General features: G+C 40.2%; 1 protein-coding gene across 1 annotated transcript in view; it reads left to right on the top strand.

The window, feature by feature from the left end:
- The first annotated feature begins 7125 nt into the window (after positions 1–7125).
- The window catches only part of chl1a (cell adhesion molecule L1-like a), a 32652-nt gene continuing 14424 nt past the window's right edge, over positions 7126–25353 (top strand). Inside the window, exons 1-21 of the mRNA XM_083975943.1 lie at positions 7126–7266; positions 9571–9723; positions 10212–10320; positions 10486–10673; positions 10756–10878; positions 12889–13059; positions 13377–13415; positions 13590–13704; positions 13801–13982; positions 14112–14246; positions 14940–15080; positions 15966–16077; positions 16853–17019; positions 17772–17937; positions 18331–18464; positions 18562–18669; positions 21680–21877; positions 22306–22376; positions 22465–22687; positions 23594–23709; positions 25069–25273. Of these exons, the coding sequence (XP_083832069.1) occupies positions 9642–9723; positions 10212–10320; positions 10486–10673; positions 10756–10878; positions 12889–13059; positions 13377–13415; positions 13590–13704; positions 13801–13982; positions 14112–14246; positions 14940–15080; positions 15966–16077; positions 16853–17019; positions 17772–17937; positions 18331–18464; positions 18562–18669; positions 21680–21877; positions 22306–22376; positions 22465–22687; positions 23594–23709; positions 25069–25273 (2785 nt within the window). The 5' untranslated portion in view covers positions 7126–7266; positions 9571–9641. The remainder of the gene's footprint in view (positions 7267–9570; positions 9724–10211; positions 10321–10485; positions 10674–10755; positions 10879–12888; positions 13060–13376; positions 13416–13589; positions 13705–13800; positions 13983–14111; positions 14247–14939; positions 15081–15965; positions 16078–16852; positions 17020–17771; positions 17938–18330; positions 18465–18561; positions 18670–21679; positions 21878–22305; positions 22377–22464; positions 22688–23593; positions 23710–25068; positions 25274–25353) is intronic.

Below are 25353 nucleotides of genomic sequence, written 5' to 3'. Positions count from 1 at the left end.
CCATCTTGCCTCTGCTTGCTTGTCTGAAATGTTTCTTTCCAAAGAAGCTTCCTTATCACTTTTCACTTGTTTTGTCTCTTTGTGTTGTCTTTTTCTTTCTTGTAGGAAAACTTGCTACATCAAGAGATTGTGTCCCTTGATATGAAAATGAGGGTTTGGTATCTTCTAAAAAAGAATCTACAAAATATAGCATCTTAGTCAACATTATGACCACAGTTGTCAAAGGGAAATTGCATTGCACGGTTGTGGTTAACTTTACAACTTCTATTGCAGTGCTGTACATTGCAAATCCAGTGTACCTAACAAAGTATCCACAAAGGCTAAACATGACCCTTATTCTTTTACATGAAGAAAAACTTGCTGAAACTACTTTATTTTACCTTGATGTAGATAGAGAAGGTTTAACATGTTCACTCTTGTTCTCCTTCAAGGTGTGTGGTCTTTTCATGTTTCATTAGACTTTATTAAGATTTTGTAGTTTTTGGTAATAACCCTCTAATTCAAAGCAGCACGTGTGTGTGAAAAAATGACATATTTGATGGTTATTAGCCAGCAGAGTTGCCAGAGGAGATTTTGCAACCACTGACCTTAGGACTTATGGTATAGAAATTTCCAGCGATACTTGGCACAGACTGTGAGACCAGCCAGCCACCCTCCACTTAATGACAGCCTGAGAAACATATTCACTGTTGGTGTTGAAACACTTATTAGCGTTTCTGATGTTATCACTTGTTATGTTGCCCTGACATGCTTCCACACCAAAAACTGTCAAGCAGTTTATCATCTGCATACAGATTCACTCAGGCCACCATGTGCCTTGGATTTTTTTTCCCCACTCTGGCACTTTCCTCCGTACACCAGCTCCCAAACTTCCGACGCAACACAGTGGAACCCCTAAAACACTCCTTAATGGACCCTTTCAATTGAGCGTACAGACCAGAACAAACACTTTCATTCATAGTGTTCCAAAAATGCAAATGAAGCAAGTCCCTGACACTTTTACAGGGGTACCCCTGTCATGGGCCTGTGTTAGATAGTATCGAGGCTATCACTCACATGGGGTGATTTGAGGTACAGCTTCTATGGTCGCTGTCCCAAGTGTAATTTAGACCTACCAAGCTGATGGGTCTCCTCCAGTGCCACTGGCTCTGAGCCATAGCAGGGCAAATCAGGTTAGAAAAGCAGGAAATAAGGAATTGGAGTCAGTGGCCAGAAGCAGCTCATGAATTGCCTCGGCTGCCTCTAGCAGTGTCAAAGTACCACATTTTATCTACCACGAGTCAAAATCACTCTCCAATGAGGACGGACCTGATGTGTTAACTTTTCTTGCTGATTGATTAACTATGATAAATCTCACAAATTATCTTTAAATGGTCTCTTTTATTGATCAGGGTTTTGTCTAGAAACAAAAAAGTCTGAGAAAGTCTGTCTTTGGCATATTTATCATACGGGTTGTGAGCCCCTGTCAGAACTTGCTGCAGACGTAACGATACGAAGAAGCAGCTTCGAGGGTGCAAAATGAAGTGACTCATGAGCCTTATTCTCTTGACATGTCGCAGCAGATGCTTCAAAACTCACTGATTGCAAACTCATCATGAGTAGGCGGATAAGTAATTTATTTTCTGATGAGTTTCTCACAATTGTGATGGTTTTGTAAATGCAGTGGATGCCAGATAAATTGCTTTTTCTGTCTTAATTTTTTTTTCTTCGACAAAGTATGAGTTTAATGAAGAGAATTTCTGCAATTAATTGACAAGACTTAACAACGTTATTCCTCGTCATTACTCCCAAAATTGCTGAAAATATTTCACTTTTGTAGCTTACTGTGATGCTTTCATTGTTCCCATTTATACTTATTGCCTCATATTTCTATGATTAAAAGGTGTCATAGATATTTTTAAATTTGCAATAGGTTATGCATAATACCTCTTAATGTCACACACATTATATTGAGGTTCTGGCTCAGACTCCGTTCACCCGGACAAACAGATGTTTAAAGTGGAAAGATTACACATCATCCTTTTCTGGGTTGTTTGTGAAGAAACTAGGCTGCAGGTGTTAGTCCTTTTAAGATAGACCTGAATGTGTTTTTCAAAGTGATGGGAAAATCTCTCTTTTTCCCCCCACTTTTTTCAGTCACTTGAAGCTTGAAGAATGACAACCACAAAATGTGTTTTTAGTGTTGGAGGGAGGGGAGAGGACATGTGAGTGAGTGAGCGTTTATAATGGTGTGTGTGCATGCTACAAGATCAGGCAGGTCTTGCTCTTAAGTGAGGCTTTATGACTTTCTGTGACTGAGCCCCTTGGAAACCAGTGTTAATCCCCTGGATTGAACAACAGCTGTTATTTCTAAACATCATAAAATGGCATTATATCGTAACTTGTCACCAAGGACCTGGGCGTCTCCGTAACCCCATGGGTGGTTATTACTGTCAGCTCTTTCTTTCCCTCCCACCTATGAGAAGAATAGTGAGATGAAAGGAGTTTCATCGGGGTAATTGGTTATAGGTTTTCTTATTGTCTGTATTAGAGATTTTAATGTTGTCACAGTCTTCATAGGAGTCAGTCAACAATTCAAATGTTGAATGCTAAATGTTGTTGGTGGATCATTGATATTTTATTTTATTTAGCAGTTTATTTAGTGAATATATTGTGATGAGTCTGTCATTCCATAAGACTTTCTTCAAAAATACATGCATTTCAGTACTCCTGGGGAAATCCCTTTTATGAAACTGGATTCATACAGCGAGTGTCTTGTCCTTTTGTAGCTGTTCCTGCACGCAAACAGGTACATGTACACACACACTATGACAGTGTTATATTTATAGATCCTCTACACTGACCAGCCCACTAGATGGTTATCAGTGATTTTAAAAACACTGAAGATGTAATCCAGGATGGAAATATAAACAGAACGGTTTTACCATATCCATGCACTTCAAAACACAGCAGTGCAACTGACTTGTGAGTCAAATATCGAGACATTTGAGCAGCAAACAGTAAAACACACAACGTTTCCAACTATACTTCATCATTTTATTTTTATGTTTTTGAAAAAGACCTCACCAACCCAACCAAATACCACTTTAGGCCTTCAAGATTATCCTGTAAACTCATTACCAGCTTAGTTTAGAGCACAGAGCGCAGCGCTGCTTGCTTATCTGCTGCTCTGCAACAGCAGTGAACAATGTGCCAGGGTGAAGGAAGGTGTGAAGAGGTCTTCTCGAGGCCTCGCAGTTTGAAGGGAGGAAGTTGAGTGTGACTGCTTGTCTCCACACTGTCTCCCTATGTGCTGCTAGCTGTGTCAAACTGATTAAGCTCCTGAATGCCACTCTTTGTCACCCTTCACTCCTACAAGGCACATGTCTCTGTAGTGATTCATGTTGCTGTCTTGCCTGTGTCACTCTGCAGACTTTGACTTCTTTTGTATGGAAATTAGGTTTCTGTAATGATTTATTATCATAATTGCATTTGCTCTGAGACAGAGAAAAGGGAATATTTCCAAATAAGCTAAAGGAGTGGTGGAGGATAGGAACTTTGTTTACGAAACACCCAGCCTTCAGGTCTTTGTTTTGATAACAGGAATTTAAAGTTATAATAGCATACCAACAGTTTGCGTGCCGGGCAAGCTCCTGTTTAGAGAGGCAACCCTTCACACATCATTCCACAAAGCACTGTGTTCCAGAGCAGGAGCCACTAAACCCCAACCGAGTGAGCTGGGCTGCACTTAAATGAGAAGCGCGCTACCACAAACTTTTATATGTAAGGAGGAAGGATTAGTTTTACTGTAGGTCATATAAACCGCACAACACTGCAGTGGTTTCTGAGATAAAACACATTTAGATAAGCATTCAAACACTAATCTCTTTCTTACTTTCCACATGTATACACTTGGCATTCTACTGTAAAAAGTTTTTTGAGGTATGAGCTGCAACATGCTTTTGTTTTTAAACCTGTTGTGCTTGTAGACTACTACTAAGAGTTTAGAGCTCCGGCCTCTTTACATAATACTTGAAGCACAGGTTTGATGTGTGTCAGCAAGCTGTTTGTGTGAATTCCAGACTTACATGATTACAAGTTTGCTGAAGGGCTTAGGAGACTGAAGCAGAGACAAAACCCAAATAACACCACACATGAGTAATGACAACAAGACCTTTAAGGTAATGGGAGTTGTTATTTTATGACCTTAAGAATGAAAAATTGAATGTTTTATCCAGACCACGGATAACAATCAGCAGGCTATGGTATCTGACACTTAATAGTAAGGATAAAATCACTGAGGTTCAGATAAGGCTACAGGAACTCTCCTGATGTTGGCACAACTTCATAGCATCTGTTGTTTTACTGAGAAGCCGGGCAGTCATGCAGTTCAGTAGAATATGGTGACAATGAAGTTACGGTATGTACCAAACAAAAACCAATGTGTCAACATCTACTGTATAGGGCGGTAATGATTTATGTCATGCACATGCCAACAGTTAGACAAGATTAACGCATATGTTCTTTACATTAACTGCACGCAAGCATAAGAAAACTGCGTAAAACAATAGTTGTGCCTAAGGTATTCAAGTCGTCCTCTTTTGTCCCAAAAGCTGTAGATCAATTTAATACCATTATGAAATTTGTGATGTCTGCATTAGAAACAAATTTGTGTGTATATATATATTACAGAATTAGACATTTGAATAGCCTAACTTGTTGAGTTTAAACTGGTTTGTGTACTTTGCGAGAACAAAGTAGCCAGACGTTTTTTACTCTAGTATTTGTTCATGAATGGAGTTTGTCTGGCTTCTTTTCTGTCAGCCCCCACCTCCATCATTGCTGTCACTGTCTATGTTGACAGCAAAGCTTGTCATGATTTGGTTCTTTTGTGTGCTAGTCATGTGTTCTATGTTTTTATGAAGTGTGTGTACACATAGTTCACATAGTTAGTGATTTCAAGCAACGAGTGAGATCGTTATAGCAACAACAAAGGCTGTAACCTCTGCTGTTGTTGTGGTAGAGTTATGATCTTAGGTGTGTCTTCGTGACATGTCATCTGGTCTTTGAATATTCTTAACATACCAATGCCCATATGTTTTTGTTTGTTTGTTTATTTTATTTTACGGTTGTTTCATCTTGGTCAGTCATCCCAGCTGCAGTAATGAAGACTTTGTTTGTTTGGACAACGACTTGTGATTTAAAGTGTATTTAGGAGCTGAGTTCAATGACCTATGATTATAAGAAAGCACCAGAAGGAACGACTGTTGAGGAGGAAGTGCTGCAGGGCACCACGGGCGATTGAGATGGGAGTGGAGAGGAGACGCAAAATAGGGATTGTTAATTGAACAAGTACAATGAGACTGGTCATGAGCAGAGACCCTGAAAATCCTGTGCTCTCTCTTCCGTTGCATTTTTGTTTATTTAACTGCGTGAGTAAGTAGGTGTAACTAGTAAGCTGTGAGTCACGATGACAGTTCGAGTGCATATTTTTATGTGTTTATTTTACTACATGATTTATTGGTTAGCATGATCAAACAGGTAAAAAAAAAAAAAAAAAAAGGTTTCAACTTAGTCTGACCATGTTAGTATATCAGTCTCCTGCTCATATTGAGTAGGCTAGTGTAAGTTTTGGGATTTGTTTCAGTACAACATGATCAGATAAGATAAACAATATCTACAAAACTTGAACAAATTGAAGTAGTACTTTTTAATTCACACCCATAGGCAGAGGAGTTTGATCTGTCATGCCAGGAAAATATGTTATCCTAATGTAATAGTGATTGTTACGGTATGTTATATTTTCAGTCTGGCTTCACCTGTGCTTGTCCCAGTTCTCACAACAGACATCCAAGTGACTGTGTGTGTGTAAACCTGGGCCTGAAAATGCATGTTTGGTCATGTTACAGCAGTTGTTTTCTGATGTGCATTAATCTTTTGAGCACATTGTCCCGTGTCCACATGGCATGTCAAGCTCTGAGTGAATGTGCAAGTCTGTTAGGCTTCACCTCGAAGGTTTATTTCTCTGTTTACTGAAACCCTACTCTCTTAAACACGGAAAAGATCCATTTGAAGACAACAGTCTTAAATGGGCTGTGTAATTATGTCCAGCCATTTGGTGCTCACTTTAGCCGCTCAATTACAGACAAGTCTGAATGAGCCACTGATTTAAATGTTACAACGTTGTTTTGCAAATATGTAAATGAGTAAATACAAATACATTATACAGTTATTGAAAGACACAGTGAATTTAAGATTGTTTTCACTCCAGAACTTCTAATTGAAGCTATTTTTATATTTTCACATTCATTCTTCATTTTACAGATCTCACAGAACAAATTGTCTTAGTGTAGTACTGTAATACTAACAAGAAGCCTGCATTGGTTAATTTCAGGCTCTGATACACTGAGCTTTGAATGCCAACTCATTTTCCTGCTCACTGGATGACCCTGCAGGGCACTGTGAGCATTGCTTACTCTGTTGGTGCGGTCATTATGTCTCCATTAGGCTTAGCAAATAATACTGTAGATAGAATCTCCTTCATTCCCAATACAATGCAGATCTGAAAAGAAATTGGACAACACTATCAAAAATCAAAAGGGAAAATCCAAATCATGTATCATAGCCTTCTATCAACAAAATCATTTCAATGTGAGGGATGTTCTCCCAAACCTCCATTTATCAATACCCTGCAGCACTTCATGGAAATGAAAGCACACATCAACAAAAGCTCTGCTCCTCTCAGATGAGATGACTCCCTTCCCTTTTCAATGGAGCTAAGACACATTGCATTAAAATCATTGAGATGGAGTCGGGTGTAAATGGGCGTGTATAGTTTGTGGAAGGCAGGATGGAGGGATCAAGGAAAAATGGAGAAGAGAGCGAGTGAGTAAGAGAGGGAGAGGCATGCCTGTACTTCCTCTCCGCCCATTCTTTAATGCTCACTGAGTTGCCCCGCAGTGCAGGCTTTGTCCCACTCATTGTCACAGGCTTAGGGAGCCTCTTTGCCAAGTGAGAGGCTTTGGCGACATATGTCACTTCAGTGAGTCTCCTGTCGCTCCTTTAGCCGCTTGAGTGGAGGGGCGGGCAGGGAGGCGTGTCTGTGCGCCATGAGGGGAGAAACGTGAGGTGGCAGAGGAAGGATATGTCAGAGATGTTGGTTCAGAGAGAGTTGTTGGAATGACCCCTTGATGGTTCTGTCCTGTACTTCTTTCTATGGATTTGTAGTGGAGCTGCCCTGGGCCTCTGCTAGAGGTGGATTTAAGATGTAGAATGACTCAAAAAAGAGTAAGTATTGGTCACTTTGACACAAAAAGTTTGATGTTGTTACTCCCTGGGACGTGGTTCCTTCCTACTTACTGTATGCATATTGAGTAGAGTTCACAGATTATGTCTGCATTATTTAACATTATTAGCATTATTTACTTGGCACAGTCTGGCTGGTCTGAGGGGGGTTGTGCTGAGTTTGAGTTTAAAGAAAGGGAGGGGGTGATTGTATACACTACATGTGTGCTGTCAAGGATTAGTCGTGTAGTAGACACACTCTTCGTGCCCGGGCCAACCATTGGCTTAGGAAACACAATCCCTGCAGATTTGTGGCTATGATCTGCCATGTGTTCAGGTAATAGATCCCTTGCTTCCCAAAACAAATGCTTTGTTACCTGTTTACACAAAGACTCCACCCTGTTTTACGCATATTTAGCCCTTTGAACCGACCCTGTCAGCTTTGTTTGTTCTCGTTGAAGTGGCAGGTTTACAGTTCTCCGTGTGTGTAGACGGTTAAGTAATTTCCCCAACCCACGAGGGTTGTTGGGTGTGCACCAGGCAGTGGATTTGCTGCACGTGAATGAAAGTCGTCCATTTGCCTGTTGCTGTGTTGTCAGGATCAACACAAATCTGGATAAAAGGTCCCACTTCATAGTGTCACAGGAGGAGTGTGGGCCTCCCACCTAACAGTGACTCTGCTGGTCTGATGTTCTTTTTGTGATTTAAATCGCATCACTGCCACTTGTGTTTTTACATCTGTCAGGGCTGTTGGTGGTCCCACAATTGCAAAACTGTACGTTTGTGCAGGCATGTGTGTGCGTGAAATATACTACACAATAGCACCAGACTGAGAGCCAGCGAGGCTTACAGCTTTATTACAGCATGAAAATGTATGTTTACTCCACTGGAACAAACATCTAACCAGCTTTGTGTACAATTCAATCCTATTCACAAAAAGTCCTTATTGCAAACAATACCATACTATGATCTCTCAATTTGTTTAATTGATTCTTAAGTCAAGCAGCTTAATCCTGAATCTAGTCTACAACAATTACCACATTAACCTTTCTCACTAAGAAGACACAACACATGCAGCCTTGTGTCCTGAGAAGAACCCTGAGTAGCACTCAGTCATTGTTAAGCAGCACACTGTATGACTGCTGGATCTCGCTGCCTTCATTCTCTTGATAGCAGGATTAGCTAGAGGGTGAACCCATTTGGCATTGCCTGCGCTGCCGCCACAGTCTCAGCACTGTGAGAACTAAGCCGTGAAATACTGACGGGCTTAGACCAATTTATAGTCTGCCATCTAGGATCTAGCGATCGTAGCAGACAGAAGCTTATGCTTTGTGCCAGTTGAGTTTACTGTAAGCACGTCATACGATGCCACCACCCAGACTTCACAGTTCAAAGGCTAATCTCTGCACAAGTGCTTCACAACATCACAACAATGAGCCACAACTGTTGATGGATAATACTGTATGTAAAAATGAGAAGCAATTTGAATATATGATTAATTTCTTATTGCCAACATGTGGATAGATTGCAATGCAATGAGTGTCTGGTAGCCCCTAAAGCTCAACACACTGCAACTTAAGACAACACATTCAAATAGACAAACACGCTGTGAATTCACAGAGTGCATATTGATATCCTATTTAACCAATGGGTGCTGGACAGGAAAATGACAACTGTGTCAGTCTGACACTTGGCACAGGGTATAATGTAGTCCCTAATATGCAAAGGCTGAAATTTAACTACTATAATTTAATTCTATTAAAGGGATGATTAAGAATTTTAAATATTAATTTCAATTCTTTTTGTCCTATTCCTCTATGACAGCTCTGCCTTTAAGTGCAAGGCTTCAGATTCATTCAGCATATGATATTCTGAGGCAGAGAGAGTATGTTTGAAAGGAAATCATCAAAGCAGAACGGAAAAGATTGTCAATACTATCTAAGTATACAGTACTGATTTGATTGGACTGTATGTTGTTATCTCATGTCTATTTGTCGAATGTTTGATCCTATAAGTAGATTATGTATCTGCTTACTGGTTTACATTCATATCATTTGGCACTCAACCATGTTGAAATAAGTGAAAGGTTTTGAGCATTGCAAATTTTCATGTGAACTTTTGCAGCCCATTTAGAGCAAAGCAACTAGCCCTCTGGGCTGTTCTTTCAGCACTGCATTTCTCTGATTAGAGGAGATGCTTGTAAGGCTCTTATCTGACCACTTGTAGAAACTGAACAGCCAATGGTTTTTTGTTTTTTCTAAGTTGAGTTATTAAACCTGTTTCCCGATCTCATTCTGTCTCTTCCAGGTCCTCTGTGCCTTACGTGACGCCAGCTGATCAACACGTTTTGTACTGTCTCCAGTAACCAGTGGAGAGTAATGAGGTTGGCAGGGAGCCTGCAGCTCGCTCTGCTTTTGGCCTTGACCCTCAGGGCAGCAGGCCTCGAGATTCCTCTGGAAGGTATGAGTGTCATGATGTGTCATCATACTTAATCAGTACTTCCCCAATAACTATGAGGAGCTGATTTATTAGTTTTGATTGACATGGAGCAGGTTAGAAACTATTTCCCTCTCTCTTTGCCCTGAAATTGTCAAAAACCATCCTCATAAATGTAAGCCTTCAAATGATAACTAAAAAATAACAACCTAGAGTAAATTGTTGCTGCAGATATTTCTTTGTTGAGAGCTAAGAATGTTTTGCAATCACACCCTGGTGTGCTATTTTAGTTCACTGTCTATCTAAGCACCTTATTTGTCCAGATTATGCAGCATTGTTGGCACACAATGTGCCAAGTTGCTGACTTCTCTTCTTCAAACAGAGCAGCAGGAACGAACAAGAACAAAAGTTTAGAAACTGTAGTTTCTTTTTTTTCTGTGTTTTAACCGTTAAGAACTTGATGTTAAGATTTATTGTGTCTGTGATCATCTTGTGTGTGTGTTTCTTCACAGTTGAGCAGCCTCCAACCATAATAAATTACACATCAGGGCCCATTATTGCCCTTCCCTTTGACAACTTTGTTACTGTCAGGTGTGAAGCCAAGGCCAACCCACCACCAGAGTAAGTAACATTAAACATTATCTTTGTTATTTAGAAAATAAAATAAATATAACACACCATTGCTGATCAAACATCGGCTCCTTTCATCTGTTGCAAAAAAAATTAACATTGTTCACTGATCAAACATTCATTTGAGGAAATCTACTGTGTGTTTTTCTTCAACAGATACAGATGGAAAAAAGACGGCAAAGACTTTGTCCCTCCCTTCATCCCAACAAGCAAAACAACCCACACAGGTGGCACTTTTGTGCTTCCTAATAAGTACCTTATTCGGTTCCAGGGTAAATACAGATGTTACGCCTCCAACAAGATGGGAGTTGCCATAACAGAGGAGATTGAACTCATAGTTCCCAGTAAGTATCCTCTACATGAAACCTTGTGTTTCTGACAAATTCTTTTAAGAGGCATTTTGTCTAATGTCTGTCTTTTTATTAGGTATCCCCAAATTTCCAAAGGAGGACATTGATCCCATTGTTGTGAAGGAGGGAGAGCCAGTCATTCTGGAATGTAACCCTCCATCAGGCGTAGCTCCACGTCAGATATACTGGATGTCTCTTGGTAAGCCAAGAAGCAACGATCTGCCTGTTGGTTGTGGATATGATGAGACATTCATGGTTTTGCACAGATAATCTGAGATCAAAATTCAGCTCCTGACCTCTTTCACTTGCACATATTGCTTGTTGAATGCAGAAAAGAGCGTTTCAGATGCTGTGAGATGATTAGACGATCCAACAAGTATTTTGTGTGGAGGATACTGATGCCTTCACTGTTAAAGAGTGAGAAGCTGGCAGGAAATAACATCCTTGTCACGGAGATATCTGCAGAGGTCTAAGATGGTGTGTAGATGTGAACAGAAAGTTACAGGCATGTTACAGTGTTGCCACTAGAATTTCTTTTCAGTAGCAGTGCTGTTGTGACTGTGTCCATGTGAGAAGACTCAGAATAGCTTCAAATTAAATGACTTAGACTGACTCATTAATTATTCATATCAGTCTTTTGACATTTATCTGCAAAAATTAAAATCAAAAAATGAAATGCCACAACACAGAAAAATATTCACACCTTTTATTGAAAATTGATAGATAACAGTGGCTTCTGCACTGAGATAAATAATTTATGAACCAAAAATAATAATAATAAAATAAATAAAGAATAAAATTAACACATTAGCTCCTGGTAAGTCAAGCTGCAGCTTTGTTAACTGGCAGCCCAGACTGTACATTTATTGCCATATTGATAGATTGCTGTAACCCATATTCACCACGTGACCTGCTGCTTAAAGAGGCTTGACTACTCTAATGTCATGTTTTCTGTCAATGCCTTTTGAAGAATGGGGAATGGGAGAGGGTCTTGATGGATTTGATGCACTAGCCAAAGACTCAAAATAATTTCAAGATAATGTTAGGTGTTGTCATGCTTGTATAGTGTGGGAGAGAAAATCATTAGTTGGTGTTGATATTAATGATCATGTGAAACTTGAGCTCATAATCTTGCAGCAACGGTGCACCACTGCTAAGTGAATATAGAGGAAACACAGTGTTGCTGTCACCATCCATTGGGCTCCAGTGAAAATCACTACAATAATCATAACTAAAAAGGAAAGATGCACACAATTTTACCTCACAGCAGATTCCCTTTTTCCCCCCACTACTGCCAAAGGAAATGATTTACTGTGTAAAAGGTCACCTCACTTCTTTCTAAAGTGCTTTATAAGTAGGGGTTGAGTTTTCTGCCCAGCCCCTTGGGAGGTTCTCGTCCGCCTCCAACAAAACTAGCTGATATGAGAAAGAAAAGCTTAAGAAGCTGCCCACAGGCGTGGGGCAGAATGAGTGAAAACACCCGTGCTGTGTTTGCTTTCAACGTTTTTGTTTTCAGTGTTAGTTTACAACTGTGATGATTCACTCACAGCAGAACATCAAGGTCTCTGCAATCAGTCCATGTCCATATTATATTATTACATTAGGAGCCCATCTTTCCCTTGAGTGCCAAGTGACATAAATCAGAACCAAATATGTTTTTTAGTTAGCTTGACATTGAAACAACCAATGTCTTCAGGCTATATTTTAAATGGAACTGTTAAATACTGTGAGGGGGCTGACCAAGGAGTGACACAGAGCATCACTGACCCGTTACTTTAGATAATAGCTCTATCTAAACCAAACATCCTGTCACGGTGCACTTATGAGTTCCCTGATGCTATACAAGAAAAGTCTTTAGGGCATTTCCATTAATGTTGAGTGAATATGAGGCTCTGGTTTGCTGCAGCTTCTTTTCACACGAGTTTCATGATGGTGTTGTTGAAGTAATTTCCACCTTTACATTTGGTCCCTCTGGTGCATGCAGTGAATATATTTGAAAATTGATGTGAGTCCAAGTCCAGTTCATGTCATCTTTATGACCACAGCTGAAAACATTGGTTAATAATAATAATAACAACTATACATAAGATTTGTATAGTGCTTTTCTAAGGCTCTCAAAGATGCCTAAGGTCTGGTTGATTAGATTGGTTAGATACAGGCATTGTTGACACCGATATCATAACATTAATACAAACATTTTCTTTTCCAGGTCTAGAGCACATTGAGCAGGATGCGAGAGTTTACATGGGCACTGATGGCAACCTGTACTTCTCCAATGCCTTACACAGTGACAGTCGCCAGGATTACTGTTGCTTTGCTGCCTTCTCCAGAATACGCACCATCGTCCAGAAAACTGCCATGGCTGTTGTAGTCAAGAGTTGTAAGTCTGAAAAGTAACCTGAATGGCTTAACCCACAATATAACTGTAACAGCTATAACACATTTTTTTTGGCATGGCATCAGCAGACAGATCCCTGGGAAAGCAAGTTATCTTATTTTAGCTTTTGTTCTCCCATGTACTCTTTTTTTTTTTTGGAATATATTTCGGATATTCCCGTACTGCATACCAAGAAGCAGGGCATGCCATGGCATGTCAGTGTTCTGAGAAACTGATGTTGGATTGAGCAAGAAATGTTGGGGATGCATCAGCGTCATTCCCAGAATTATTCCCACAGCCTTTTGTTTGTCTTTTTACAGTGAAACCTGACAATGGATCTGCTGACAGCGGCGATACCAGTGAGTGATATTCATGTCAAATGCTTTTAGAGTAAAACAATCCTCATCTCATGTGAGCAGGCAACAAAGTTATTTTGCATCTTGCAGAAAATAGACTGACTATAAATTATATATTTTAGTTTTAATGACCACTGATTCAAGATGTACATGAGTGACTGCTCTCTTTGGTCAAAGCTGCTGAAGCCCCCCCAGTGAGAATGCCTGGCCTGCTGCTGCCCTCTGGTGTTCAATCAGAGAAAGTGTTGTTGAAGGGACAGGACCTTCAGCTCGAGTGTATACCAGAGGGATTGTATGTATATATGCTCAACCATTTTATGATAATATAAACCATTTTCATTTTTATATTTAATTATAGCTCATTACGTGTCATGGTTTCATTCTGCAGCCCCACCCCTACAGTACAGTGGATAAAAATGGGAGTCAAGCTGCCGTCACGGACAAAATTGAGCAACTTTGGAAAGCTGTTGACCATCACTTCTGTAGATGAGACGGATGAGGGGAAATACATGTGCAAAGCGAGCAACTCTGCTGGACACGCTGTCCACTACTTTGATGTAATAGTGGAAGGTAGGTCAACATCAGGGACTAATTATGTAGATATGCGTGGGTGCATTTGTTTTTGCTTCAGCGGCTGTTGGCACAGCGATGACAGTTGTTTTGACTCAGACCAACACAGTTCTCCTTAACGTCTCCCAGAGCCACCAAAGTGGTTGACAGAGCCTCCTCAGAGCCAGCTGACTGTGATTGGGTCTGATGTTCACATCAAGTGCTCGGTCAGTGGAAAACCGCCGCCAGACATAACATGGAGGAGGAATGGAGAATTTCTCCAAGGTGAGTGGTAATAATTCGCTCTGTGGTTTTATACATCTTTTGCCACTGGGCAGGGGAACAGTGCGTTGAACAGCGCAACCAAACTTCAAGTCAACAAGCAGCTGTTCTGCTTAGTGTTCTTCGAGACTCATGAGACAGGCCTGACAGGAGCCTCTCGTGTGGATTTTTTCAGAATTTAAATTACAATATGCACTGAATTGGAGTATATACTGGTACCATACCACTTTACTTGAAGGTCTCATCATAAGAGTGACATGACACTGTCAAAAGAGTGACATGTCACAGTCATGAACATGTCATAAACATTATGTCAATGTCATAACACCCGGGTTTGTAGGGTTAGGATTAGGGTTAACTGAATGACACTTAATAACAATGTTATGACATTGGCATAATGTTTATGACATGTTCATGACTGTGACATGTCACTCTTATTTCCCTCTTATGACAGTCATGTCACTCTTATGATGAGACCTTCAAGTAAAGTGTTACCCATTTAATCAAACAATGGACTCCACTGGTTCTAACAAACTGTTATGTTAAATATCAGTTAATTTGTTCAGAGTTAAGATTGTTATCTCCAAATTTTCCACTTGGCACACAAACACATTTGAGCAGGTGAGAATCTACCCTCAGCAAACGCAGGCTGTGCTTAAGGAATGTTTGTGGTGTTGTGTTTTATCTTGTTTTCAGATAATCCAGGGAGCAACAGACGAGTGCTTGATGACACTGTGGTGCTTCATAATGCCAGGCCAGAGGACAGTTCAGTCTACCAGTGTGAAGCCTCCAACAGTCATGGCAGTATTCTTGCCAATGTTAACATCATGATCATGAGTGAGTACTTTTGTCTCATAGTTACTGGCGAGTGAACACAGCTGTTACTTTGTTACACTGGGATAGGTTGTGTAGTTTGTGTGGGCTCAACATCATTTCACCGTTCCTTCTGACTTTGAGTTGGCTCATTCTCTTTACAATCTCTGGTTAATCTGATCCCAGTTCTATTATTATTCAGGAAGCATTGGCCTAAACATCTATTATCAGACAGTCCCTGAGCAGCCACAGTCTTTAAGTAATGGCTTGAAGGATTTATGTCGGGCGCAGCAAGCGATTTTCAATCATTAATTTTGTGCTCACATTGCAGCTCCTTATTGACTGATTACAGTTGAGACAGATCTTCTGTTACTGTACATGATTGTTAGGACGAACAAGGAGTTTTTTTCTCTCAGCACACACACACACACACACACACACACACACACACACACACACACACACACACACACACACACACGCTCTAGTTGACATACCTCCATACGATAGTTTGTTTAGTCGAATGATCGGATCATAGCCGCAAAACAAAGATACAAGACTTCCTTGAAGACAATTTTGCTCAACAATTATTGGAATGATGATGATTATCAAAGCTGCTGCCAAACAATTATCACTCAATAAAACTCCACTAACTGCTGAAACAGTAATATTAAACTGTGTTTTTGTAGAGGTATACAATTCTCTTGAAGACACTGACTGAGTTGGTCTGAATGAGATCTTCTTACTTCAGCATTTTGATTCTCTGAGATTCTCGATCCTGCATATGAATTATATCTATATTTCCAGTCATCCGATCGCCTGCCTCTATTTTTTGTGAAAAGAAAGTCTCATGGGTAATAACTTGACATTTGAACAGATGTTATCTCTCCTCTTTCCATTTAACTTTAGATACGGCTCCTCAGATATTGACAAGGGACTACCATGAGTACGCTGTAATACTAGGAGGGGACATCATCCTGAACTGCACTGTTTTTAGCTCTCCAGCGTCTAAGATCTTTTGGTAAGTGATTAACGGGTAAATTAGCAATCAGTCTTGGTGACATCTCTCAGTCAGGAGTGCCGAGAAAAAGAATATAGACACCCTCTAGACAGCTTTATTCAGTTTTATCTGTTCTTTTTCTACTATGGATCATAGTGCATGAATGCATCAGTATGTGCAGTGCAGGCTTTGTGCAGTTTGCAAGTGTCTGTGCTGTATCTTAAAGAAAGAGCCAGAGCACAGAATATCACTGCAGTGAGTCATGCTGTGAGTTCCACGCTGCTGCAGGTGTCTGCACGAAATAGTCTGATCTTGACACTTATGTCTGTTTAATGAGATAATCCTCTTCCGCTCCTTGAAACTGGTCTAATTAAATCCTGTTAACTACCACTGTGTCTCTGCTACAGTTCCACAAAGGAGAAACAGGATCTCAGACAGTCCGTGACAAAACACGTTTGACCCAACAAAACCCCTCAAAATCTGAGGATGGCTCCTCTGATTCTATTAGGCAATACTCCACTTGAATCTAATCAACACGCCTGACATTATTTTGCTTCAACTGAGATTATGCTTCAACTCAAACCTGCCTGAGAAGGTTTGCATTGCAGTTGTTTTTGTCAGAATTTGACTCAGTTGCTCACTCATTTTTTAAGGGAGAAAATATATTATACATTGAATTATATACGACATACTGAAAATGACTCACTGTGCAACAAAGAAACAGCCAAAAATGACACTCAAAATGAAATAGGCACAGATAACTTAACTCAAAGGTGTGGAAACTTTTCTCCTCTAGGGCCAGAGATGACACACGAGAAGCTATGGAGGGGGAGCGTTTTATTTCTCTCCAGAATGGATCGTTGCAAATCATCAGTGCAGAAAAAGATGACAGTGGGAAATATGTGTGTTCTGCCTTTAACACAGAGGGGGCGGCAGCTGTCACTGCTGTGCTGGATGTGAAAGGTATCTCAGCAGAATGATTATTGCTTTTTTGAGCAAGTGCAGTTCTAGTCCCTGCATGTGTTCGTTCATTAAATGGCCAGTTCACCCAAATGATGAACGGTTTTAAATATTTCAAGCTGTGTAGCTAAGCAGGTGAACTGACCCTTTAAAAGGAAACTCATTAACTGTAGATGTGTTATAACCATACCTGCCCCAGTTGTCTGAGACAAAGACAAAAGTTTTTGCAGATCATCTGTTCAATAGAAGACTTAAGCTTGCCATGCAAAATCAGACAACAAAGATTGTGGTTTTACCATTAACCGGCAGGTCTAAGATACACAATGTAGAAAGCTTTTATTTTCCCAACACTCTCCACTGTGATTGATCAAGTGGTTAAAACTAGGTGTTTGGTTCCTTGGAACATGGTTGTGCTGAAAAGTCAATCAATATTTTCCAAACCGAGTTGAAATTCCTGTTTTATTCATGTAATAAGATGCAGTATATATAAGAATATGATGGAACATAACTACAAACATGTTTTTTTCATTATTTGTACCAGTTACCAAGAAATACATATATCAATATCAAGAGATTTTACACTTTGAGCACTCATTTCACTAATCATTTATCAAGAAAATTATTTGGAACCATTATTTGCATCATTTTAGAAGAATGCAGGAATCATCCATGATTATTTGTTTGGCTCCAGCCTAACAAAACAAACATCATAATCCTGTCTGTTAAATTTGTCCTTGGCTTTGTGTTATCTTTAGACCCTACAAAAATAGTGCACCCACCCCAGGATGTGCAGATCATCAGTGGGACCACAGCCCAGCTACTGTGCCAGGCAGAGCATGATAAAAGCCTGCGGAGCACCTTTGAGGTGGTATGGACAAAGGATGGGGAGGAAATCCCACTTTCCTTTGAGGAAAATTCCAGGTAGGTGACAGTGTTTGATTAGTGCTTCCATTAGTTTTCAGGTATGTTTGTCTTCTCTGTGGCTTTGATCAGTGTCTTCGCCTGCATGCTAATGCTAGACAAGAAAAAAAAACTCATGAAATATCCCAAACAATTATGTAGTTTCTTATCTTATCGGGTGCAGACAGGCCAAGAAGGTCAGATGTTTGGAACAATGACCGAAGGAACAGATTTTTATGTAAATCTCATAATTTAGTCTGATCTGCACTTAATTGAAAACATCATTGGCCATAAACCATGGTTTTCTATCTTTATTCAGAGTATTATGCAACCTTGTTGTGAATTTAAGCTTTCTAAATGACACATTTGTCCATTATAATAACCATTGTCATCATGTCTGTATCCTCATGCAAGCACTCAGAAGTTCTTTGTGGACGATGGCATGCTGCAGATCATGAATGTGAACCTGAGTGATCAAGGAATATACGCATGCATTGCCAGGACCAGTCTTGATGAAGACAATGCCACTGCACTACTCACGGTGCTGGGTAAGATCATTTGTGTGTTATGTAAATTAAATTAGTTGATTCATTAAGTATTGATTACATGTTAATCTCATGTTGCTGTTTGCATTTTGTGTTGCAGATGTTCCTGATGCTCCAATGAATTTAGGGATTTCTGAATTTCCAGTGAATCCAAGGAATCTCACCCTGTCTTGGGTCCCTGGGAGTGATCACACCAGCTCTGTAACAGGTACGAGAAGAATAACCCTATCTTAATTCTGCACACTCTGTAGCTTCTATAATGTTTTGTGCAAAAGAGAAACATCACCAACAGCTGTTTGTACACTGTGTGCTGTTGTGTCGGTTGATTGGTTGTTACCCTTGGGTTTACAGCTCATATAATGATGTGATCACTGTGTAAATATTGATGTCATTACAAAATAATCAGAGAATACTGTGCAGTTGCAGAAGAACCAAGCTGTCTGTGAGTAATTTAATTTATGGGGCTATTTCATGAGGTGTGATTTGGTGCCGACTGTCAGCATCATCAAGACTGCTGAAAGAGACTCCAACCTTGATTCCAGCATGAGATGGAAATGTTTCTGCAGGCAGATCATAGTGACAATAACATAATAGAATATAGACAATACAGCATACGCAAAAATATAGGTGCAGTTTTAGCTGATAATAGATCCCCTCACAGCGACATACTCACACCTTGACTGCTGTTAAAACAGACAAGAGTTGCTCTTTGATTCGTCTTCCAAATGAGCAACTGCACATCACTAAATGTCATGTCTCTTCTGTTGTGTTGTGTGTTGTGAAAAGGGCTGCTAACAGATTCTGCTGCTGTGATCACTGCTGAGTGATAACGAGTGTTTTTCTCTAAAAAGCGATGGCTGCAAATAGCTGTAAAGTGCTGAGGAACCTGGCAGGAAACCTTGTGTCTCATTTAAAGCCTCAATAAGGGTTTTCATTTATTTTTGGAATTATCAGCTGATTGTGTCCTTGTCTTGTAATGTTTTTTTAATAGCTTTGCTATGTATTGTCTATGATCTGAAGTTAAAACAAAAATATCTGAAGATCCTTTGTAAACTCAAATGTGTCATAATTTGGGGTTATAATTAATCATTTTACATGAGTTGTGAGGGCAGGTGTTTTCATAGCAATATCTGTGGATTACACAGTTTGCAAGAATTAAGTAATTGGGGGTTTTAAGGTAAATTTAGTTTTATTTCAAAGTCATTTTGAGGATGAACGCAGTGCAGATGTTGGAGGAAGTTTTGAGAAAATCATAAAATCAACACTGCTAATGTCTGTACATTAAATCCATGAGTCAGAAGGTAAGTAACATTAAGACAGGAAACAGGGGGAAACAGCCTTTCTATTTCTCCCAAAAATTAAAAAAAAAAAAAAAAAAAAGTCTACCAGCATCTCTTAAAGCAGAAGTAAGCGGTATTTTTGTGTTAATATAAGTCTTAAATAGTTATATCTTCCGACAGCAATCACTTACGTAGAGTGTTTGGTCCGAAACACGGGTCTGTCAGTCACTCTGCTCTGCTCTGAGCCGAGGAGAAAACTTTTCTTGTATCCTACAAGTTTTATCCAATGAGGAGAGATAACGGCATGAAGGGCTGTGTGTGCAGCCAAGGGATGCGCGTGAATGTGGTGACGTAGGGACGAGGACCAATAGATCCATGACGAGGGCGGGGGCTGCTAACTCCATCGGCTGACAAGAAGTTATGGTGCGTTCAAGGCAGCCCGTAACCCGTGTTTTTCCGACCTGTGAAGTCGTACCAGTTCGATCTGGTACGAGTTCACGGGTCGGAAAAACACGAGTGGCCGTTATAGTTATACTTTCACAGGCAACAGGTCGGAAAAACACGAGTTACGGGTTGCCGGGAACGCTACAAAGTTGTAAGTCATGACTTGAATTTGTAACTTACGGTTTCAAAAGCCTGCCTGGAACGCAGCATTAGCCAAAACGACCGGATCGCTTACTTCTGCTTTAAGCCTATTAATGAATTTGTAATATCCAATTTTTTATAGTCTGTACAAAAACCAAAATATGAACTTGGTTTTAGGGGATGTATATGCTTCAACTAGTGTATCTTCCTGTTCTTAGTAACTTTTAACTTAAAGGTGTACAGAAATGGCCGTTTGTCGCGCCGAGTTGTCACGAGCTGCAACACGAGTTTACCAGAGTGAGGAAAACGAATTTGATTGGTCGTTATCGAGCGGGCGGGATATTCAAAGCCTGGGGCGAGCCCGAGCTCGGTGTGTGTGTGCGTGTCTCAGACGTTTGAATGACGGATGACGGATCCAATATCAGTGGCTGATGAATCGTGTGCAGGCTGACGTATAATCCGTGCGCCTGCATTATCCAATGTGGGAAAAAAAATACACACTTTCATCCCGGATTTACTCAAAAATAGAATTTTGCACAAAGTTTGGCCTACATCGTCTGAAAGATGAGTTATCACATTAATTTTAGGATCCAGAGTGGGCTCAAATTCAGTTTTCTTTTCTGTACACCTTTAAGCTAATTGCTTCCTCACTCCAACTTGTACATGTATTGACAATAGACTAAAACTTGTATGTATGTGTACAGTATGTATGTATATAGCCTACATGAAGTCCCCCATAGTCTTCTGAAGAGGGGTTTCAAGTGTTTTAAGTGGCTTGTTCTGATGTCGCAAGTGACAGTGAAAGCAAACAGATGTGCGGAGCCAAGACTTTGGTTCATGCCAGCTTGATCCACTCACCCTCTTTTCACTGAAAGCAACATGCCCTCAATCATGAAGAACTTTAACCCTTAAAATTGAAACGAGGGAATTATACTGTATAACCCCCCCCCCCCGCACAGTTGTCACGAAGGAGGAAATTAGCTGTAGAGACCAAAAGTCTTTTTGTATCAGCATGTAAACATGTTTATTCCTGCTGCAAAGTTGGTCATTATAACACAGGAGTCTATGGGGACTGACTCACTGTTGGAGTCTGACTCAAGCAGCTCTTCAAAGAAGCACAGTTTTTTTGTACCTCTGTGTTGGCTTCATTTTCAGCCTCAGGTTACTGTTTGGTATTGACTTCTCATTTTTTCATCATATTTATGAAGATCCTGAACTTTTCTCTAATTAGTCGAGTGAAACTGTCAAACCTGTACTTAGGATAATAAATAAATGACTGTAAGTGAAACAAACAGAGCTAGTGTAATGCATTGATTGTGTGATTGTGTTATGTCTCCCTTTCCACGAGTACAGAATTTATAGTGGAGTATGAGGAGAGCCAATGGGAGCCTGGCAGGTGGAAGGAGCTACTGAAAGTCCCCGGTAACCAGGCAACAGCTGAGCTGGCACTACATGGACACCTTAACTACCAGTTCAGAGTGTATGCTGTTAATGCCGTTGGGCCTGGACCCCCTAGTGAGCCCACTGAGAGATACAAGACACCCCCTGCTGGTATGACTGGCTCCCTTTAATTAACATTTTCTGCTCTGGTTATCCGTTGATTGTGAAAGCATGAAAATGTGTAATGTTTCTCTTGAAACATGCAGGGAGGTGCCATATGGAAAGGCCAGCCTTTGGCCACAGGACTTTGTAGCAGTCGGGGGTGTGGATATTTTGGGGTGTTAGAGGCCATTAAAGTCCTAAAGTATCTGCTCGAACATATGTTGCTTCTTAACCTTGGCTCTCGTATACAGTATGTTCATGAAATCTGAACACTTTTGCTACAGTTACCAAACCAAGTCTCTTTTAGCTTAATTGTATAGATAGATATTTGCATTTTGAAAATGTGTTTTTGAAAAAGACAACAGTAAAAGCTGTATTTTAAATGGTAAGATACATTTTTCATTTGTAGTAATACAATAATACAAATCTCTCCAAAGCTCCTGATAGGAACCCAGAGAACATCAAAATTCAAGGTCATCTCCCTCATCAAATGGATATTAGCTGGGAGGTAAGAGAAAAATGTTATTAAAAAAAAAAAACTTGTACACTAGGTACCATTATGATTGCTAAGTCATCAGTACCATGTCCTGTTGTAGCCACTGCTGCCTATCGAACATAATGGCCCAGGCCTTGAGTACAAGGTGAGCTATCGGAAAGTGGGGATGGAGGATCCATGGAAAGATCACCTGGTGAAGAGACACTCCTTTGTTGTGAAAAACGCGGGAACTTTTGTCCCCTACGAGATCAAAATCCAGAGCAAGAACAGCGATGGTTGGGGACCAGAACCCAGAGTTGTCACAGGTTATTCTGGAGAAGATGGTGAGTTGTACACTTACTGTAATACTTTCTCTACTGCATATTAGTTTTAATATTTCATTAAAACACACACTGAAGCTGAACTATCACATGTAGCTTTTGCTTTGCCTGTAACTTACTGTGGACTTCTTGTCTTAACATACTCCTCCCTGTCTTCAGTTGTCTTTTGGCATTGTCTGCAGGAAAATGTGTCAGGTTAAGTTCTTGCTTTTTTCCCCCTTTTGACCGTGGTTTTAACCCCGTGCAGGTGTGCAGTAGTGACTCTCCCTCCCCTGTGAAAAAAAAAAAAAAGTAAAACCCCTTTTCAAATCCAGCAGGTGGCAGGTAACCTTTGTAGAGCAGAGGGATGTCAAATTTCCACTTCTGTCTCAGAAGCTGTCGGAGATTTGACAGATCACGACACACTTTGCACTGTAGGCCTACTGAGGCATAATGGCTGCTTCCCTAGTAGTGTCTGCTGTGCTTCTGTACTCTGTCAAAGGAGTAACATGTAGAGAGGAAAATATTTAGTGTTTTTATTTCATGTTTTCTTTTGAATTTCTTCTCGCTGAATAAAAAAAATAAATACCTATGAACAACTGAGCTGCTTTATTTGGTGTCTAGCAGAGGATGTATTTGTGCACTTTTATGCTGCCCTAGCACTGGTCTGTGTTTACCACCTTTACCAGAAACATGTCACTTTTACGCATCCTAAACCAAAAGAACGACATCTTCTGCCACAGACCATCTAAATACTCAGTTTCTGCCAAATGTTTTTATGTGTTTATTATTCTTTTATTTATTGTATCTGTGAGCAGTTTACAGTTCATTTTCTTTCTTTGTTTATGTTTTATAAAAGTGTTAAAAAGTCTCTGCAAAGATGACCTGTTGTTTGCAGTTGTTTCTGACCTTTCGCCATGTGTTCTGCAGTTCCTACCGCAGCACCACAGGACATAGCGGTGGAGGTGATCAACACCACTGTTCTGCGAGTTAGCTGGACCCCGGTTCCCGCTTCCACAGTGAGAGGTCATCTTGGGGGCTACAATGTAAGTTTGGTCCTGAGGCCTGATATTTTTTTTAGCCAGTGTGGTCTAAATGAAGGCAACAGAGAAATTCTAAAAAAGCAGCAATTTACAATACAGTAACTTCCTGGCTTTTTCATGAGATATGTAGAAAGAGACAATTACTGCTAATATCCTGAGATAATGTTATAGGCTAACGTGTGTTGTGACTACCAAGTAATTGATTGACCTAGTAATTATGTTCATACAGTAGGGCTAATTACTTCAACAAAGGTTACCTAACATTAGTTAGTTGATACAGCTGGTGCATAATGATAATGAGCTGCAGCCAAAAAATAGAATAGCTAACTTTCACTTATTAAAGACTATAATTAAAGGGCAAAAAGGCAAACAAGTATAAATTAAATGCAAAGTCCTATGACATCATATTTACTCATTACCTAAAAAGTTATTGCTTTAATAGAACATAGAGTTCTGTCAATGTGTTTTTTCAAGTTACAGTATACCCACTGCTTTCCTGTTTCTGGAAGGTCAGCAGGGTAGAGAGAGCTGCTGGCTAATAGCATTAGCTTTGAATTGGAAAGGCAATTGATGGGTGAGAATGTTTTAGCTGTTTTACCTTTAAATTAGAGTTTTATTAATTGTTTTTCTAGGTCTCATTATATTCACAGTTTTTTCTCTTACCCTTTTTCACTCACCTGTCTGCAGTGAGTCATAACCATAGGCCGATCCCAAGGAAAGAGACACCACTCACTTCCACTGTGTCTTCAGTTTTATGTACCCATTTCTACTAAAACTGTTTAAAAGAGGCAACACATTGTGAGACCAAGATGTGCAAGATGTTAGGCTTGCACAACCTTTTCCTTGTTCTGTATGTCAGACACCACTAATGTCCATTTTCTGAATGTGTACCCTTTCCATTGAACTGGTTTTGTCATGAGTTGACTCAGAAGCAGCAGTGCTGCACATGATCACCAGGAATTCAGGTGTCTCAGGCAGAATTTCTTTCTGAGCGTGCTGCCAAGGAGAAAATGATGAGCTGCACAAAGCCAGCGTGTGCATCAGACTTGTGCCACACACATTTCTGAAGACGTCCAGTGTGTTCATATCTAACTAATGCCATGTGTCTATTGCCTTTTGTTCTTCTTCACTCATACTTGTCTGGAACTGGATTTGGATAGTCTCCTCAAATTTATGCCTCTCCCCACATTCTTATCAATAAATGGCTCCATCTGGGCACAAGCAGCCATAGTGGAAGCTAGACACTGAACCATTGTCTAAAAATGTGAGGTTGTCACGATCTGGACTCTTGCAGTGTGGGTGAGGTCCAAATACTGGGAAACGAAGCTAGAAAGAAGAAAATTCTTTACCTCTCTCTAACAGGTCCAGTGGTTGAAGAAACGGAGTCTCCTGAATCCCAACAAGATTTTAGATGACCGCCAGTCCCTGTCCTTCCCTGGGAAGCGGAGTCATGCTATAGTGCCAGGCCTCGCACCTTTTTCTGAGTACATACTCAATGTCAGTGTTTTCAACAAGAAGGGCAATGGGCCCAACAGTGACCCTGTCACCTTCACCACTCCAGAAGGAGGTAAGATGTTGTGAGCAACACATGGCAGAAGGCACTCAATATATGAGTGCTCTTCAAACACTTATTATCACTTGGAAAAA

This window comes from Trachurus trachurus, assembly GCF_905171665.1.
Source record: "Trachurus trachurus genome assembly, chromosome: 7".
NCBI lineage: Eukaryota > Metazoa > Chordata > Actinopteri > Carangiformes > Carangidae > Trachurus > Trachurus trachurus.
Note: the sequence above shows the minus strand (reverse complement) of the source record. Positions and strands in the feature narration are given on the sequence as shown.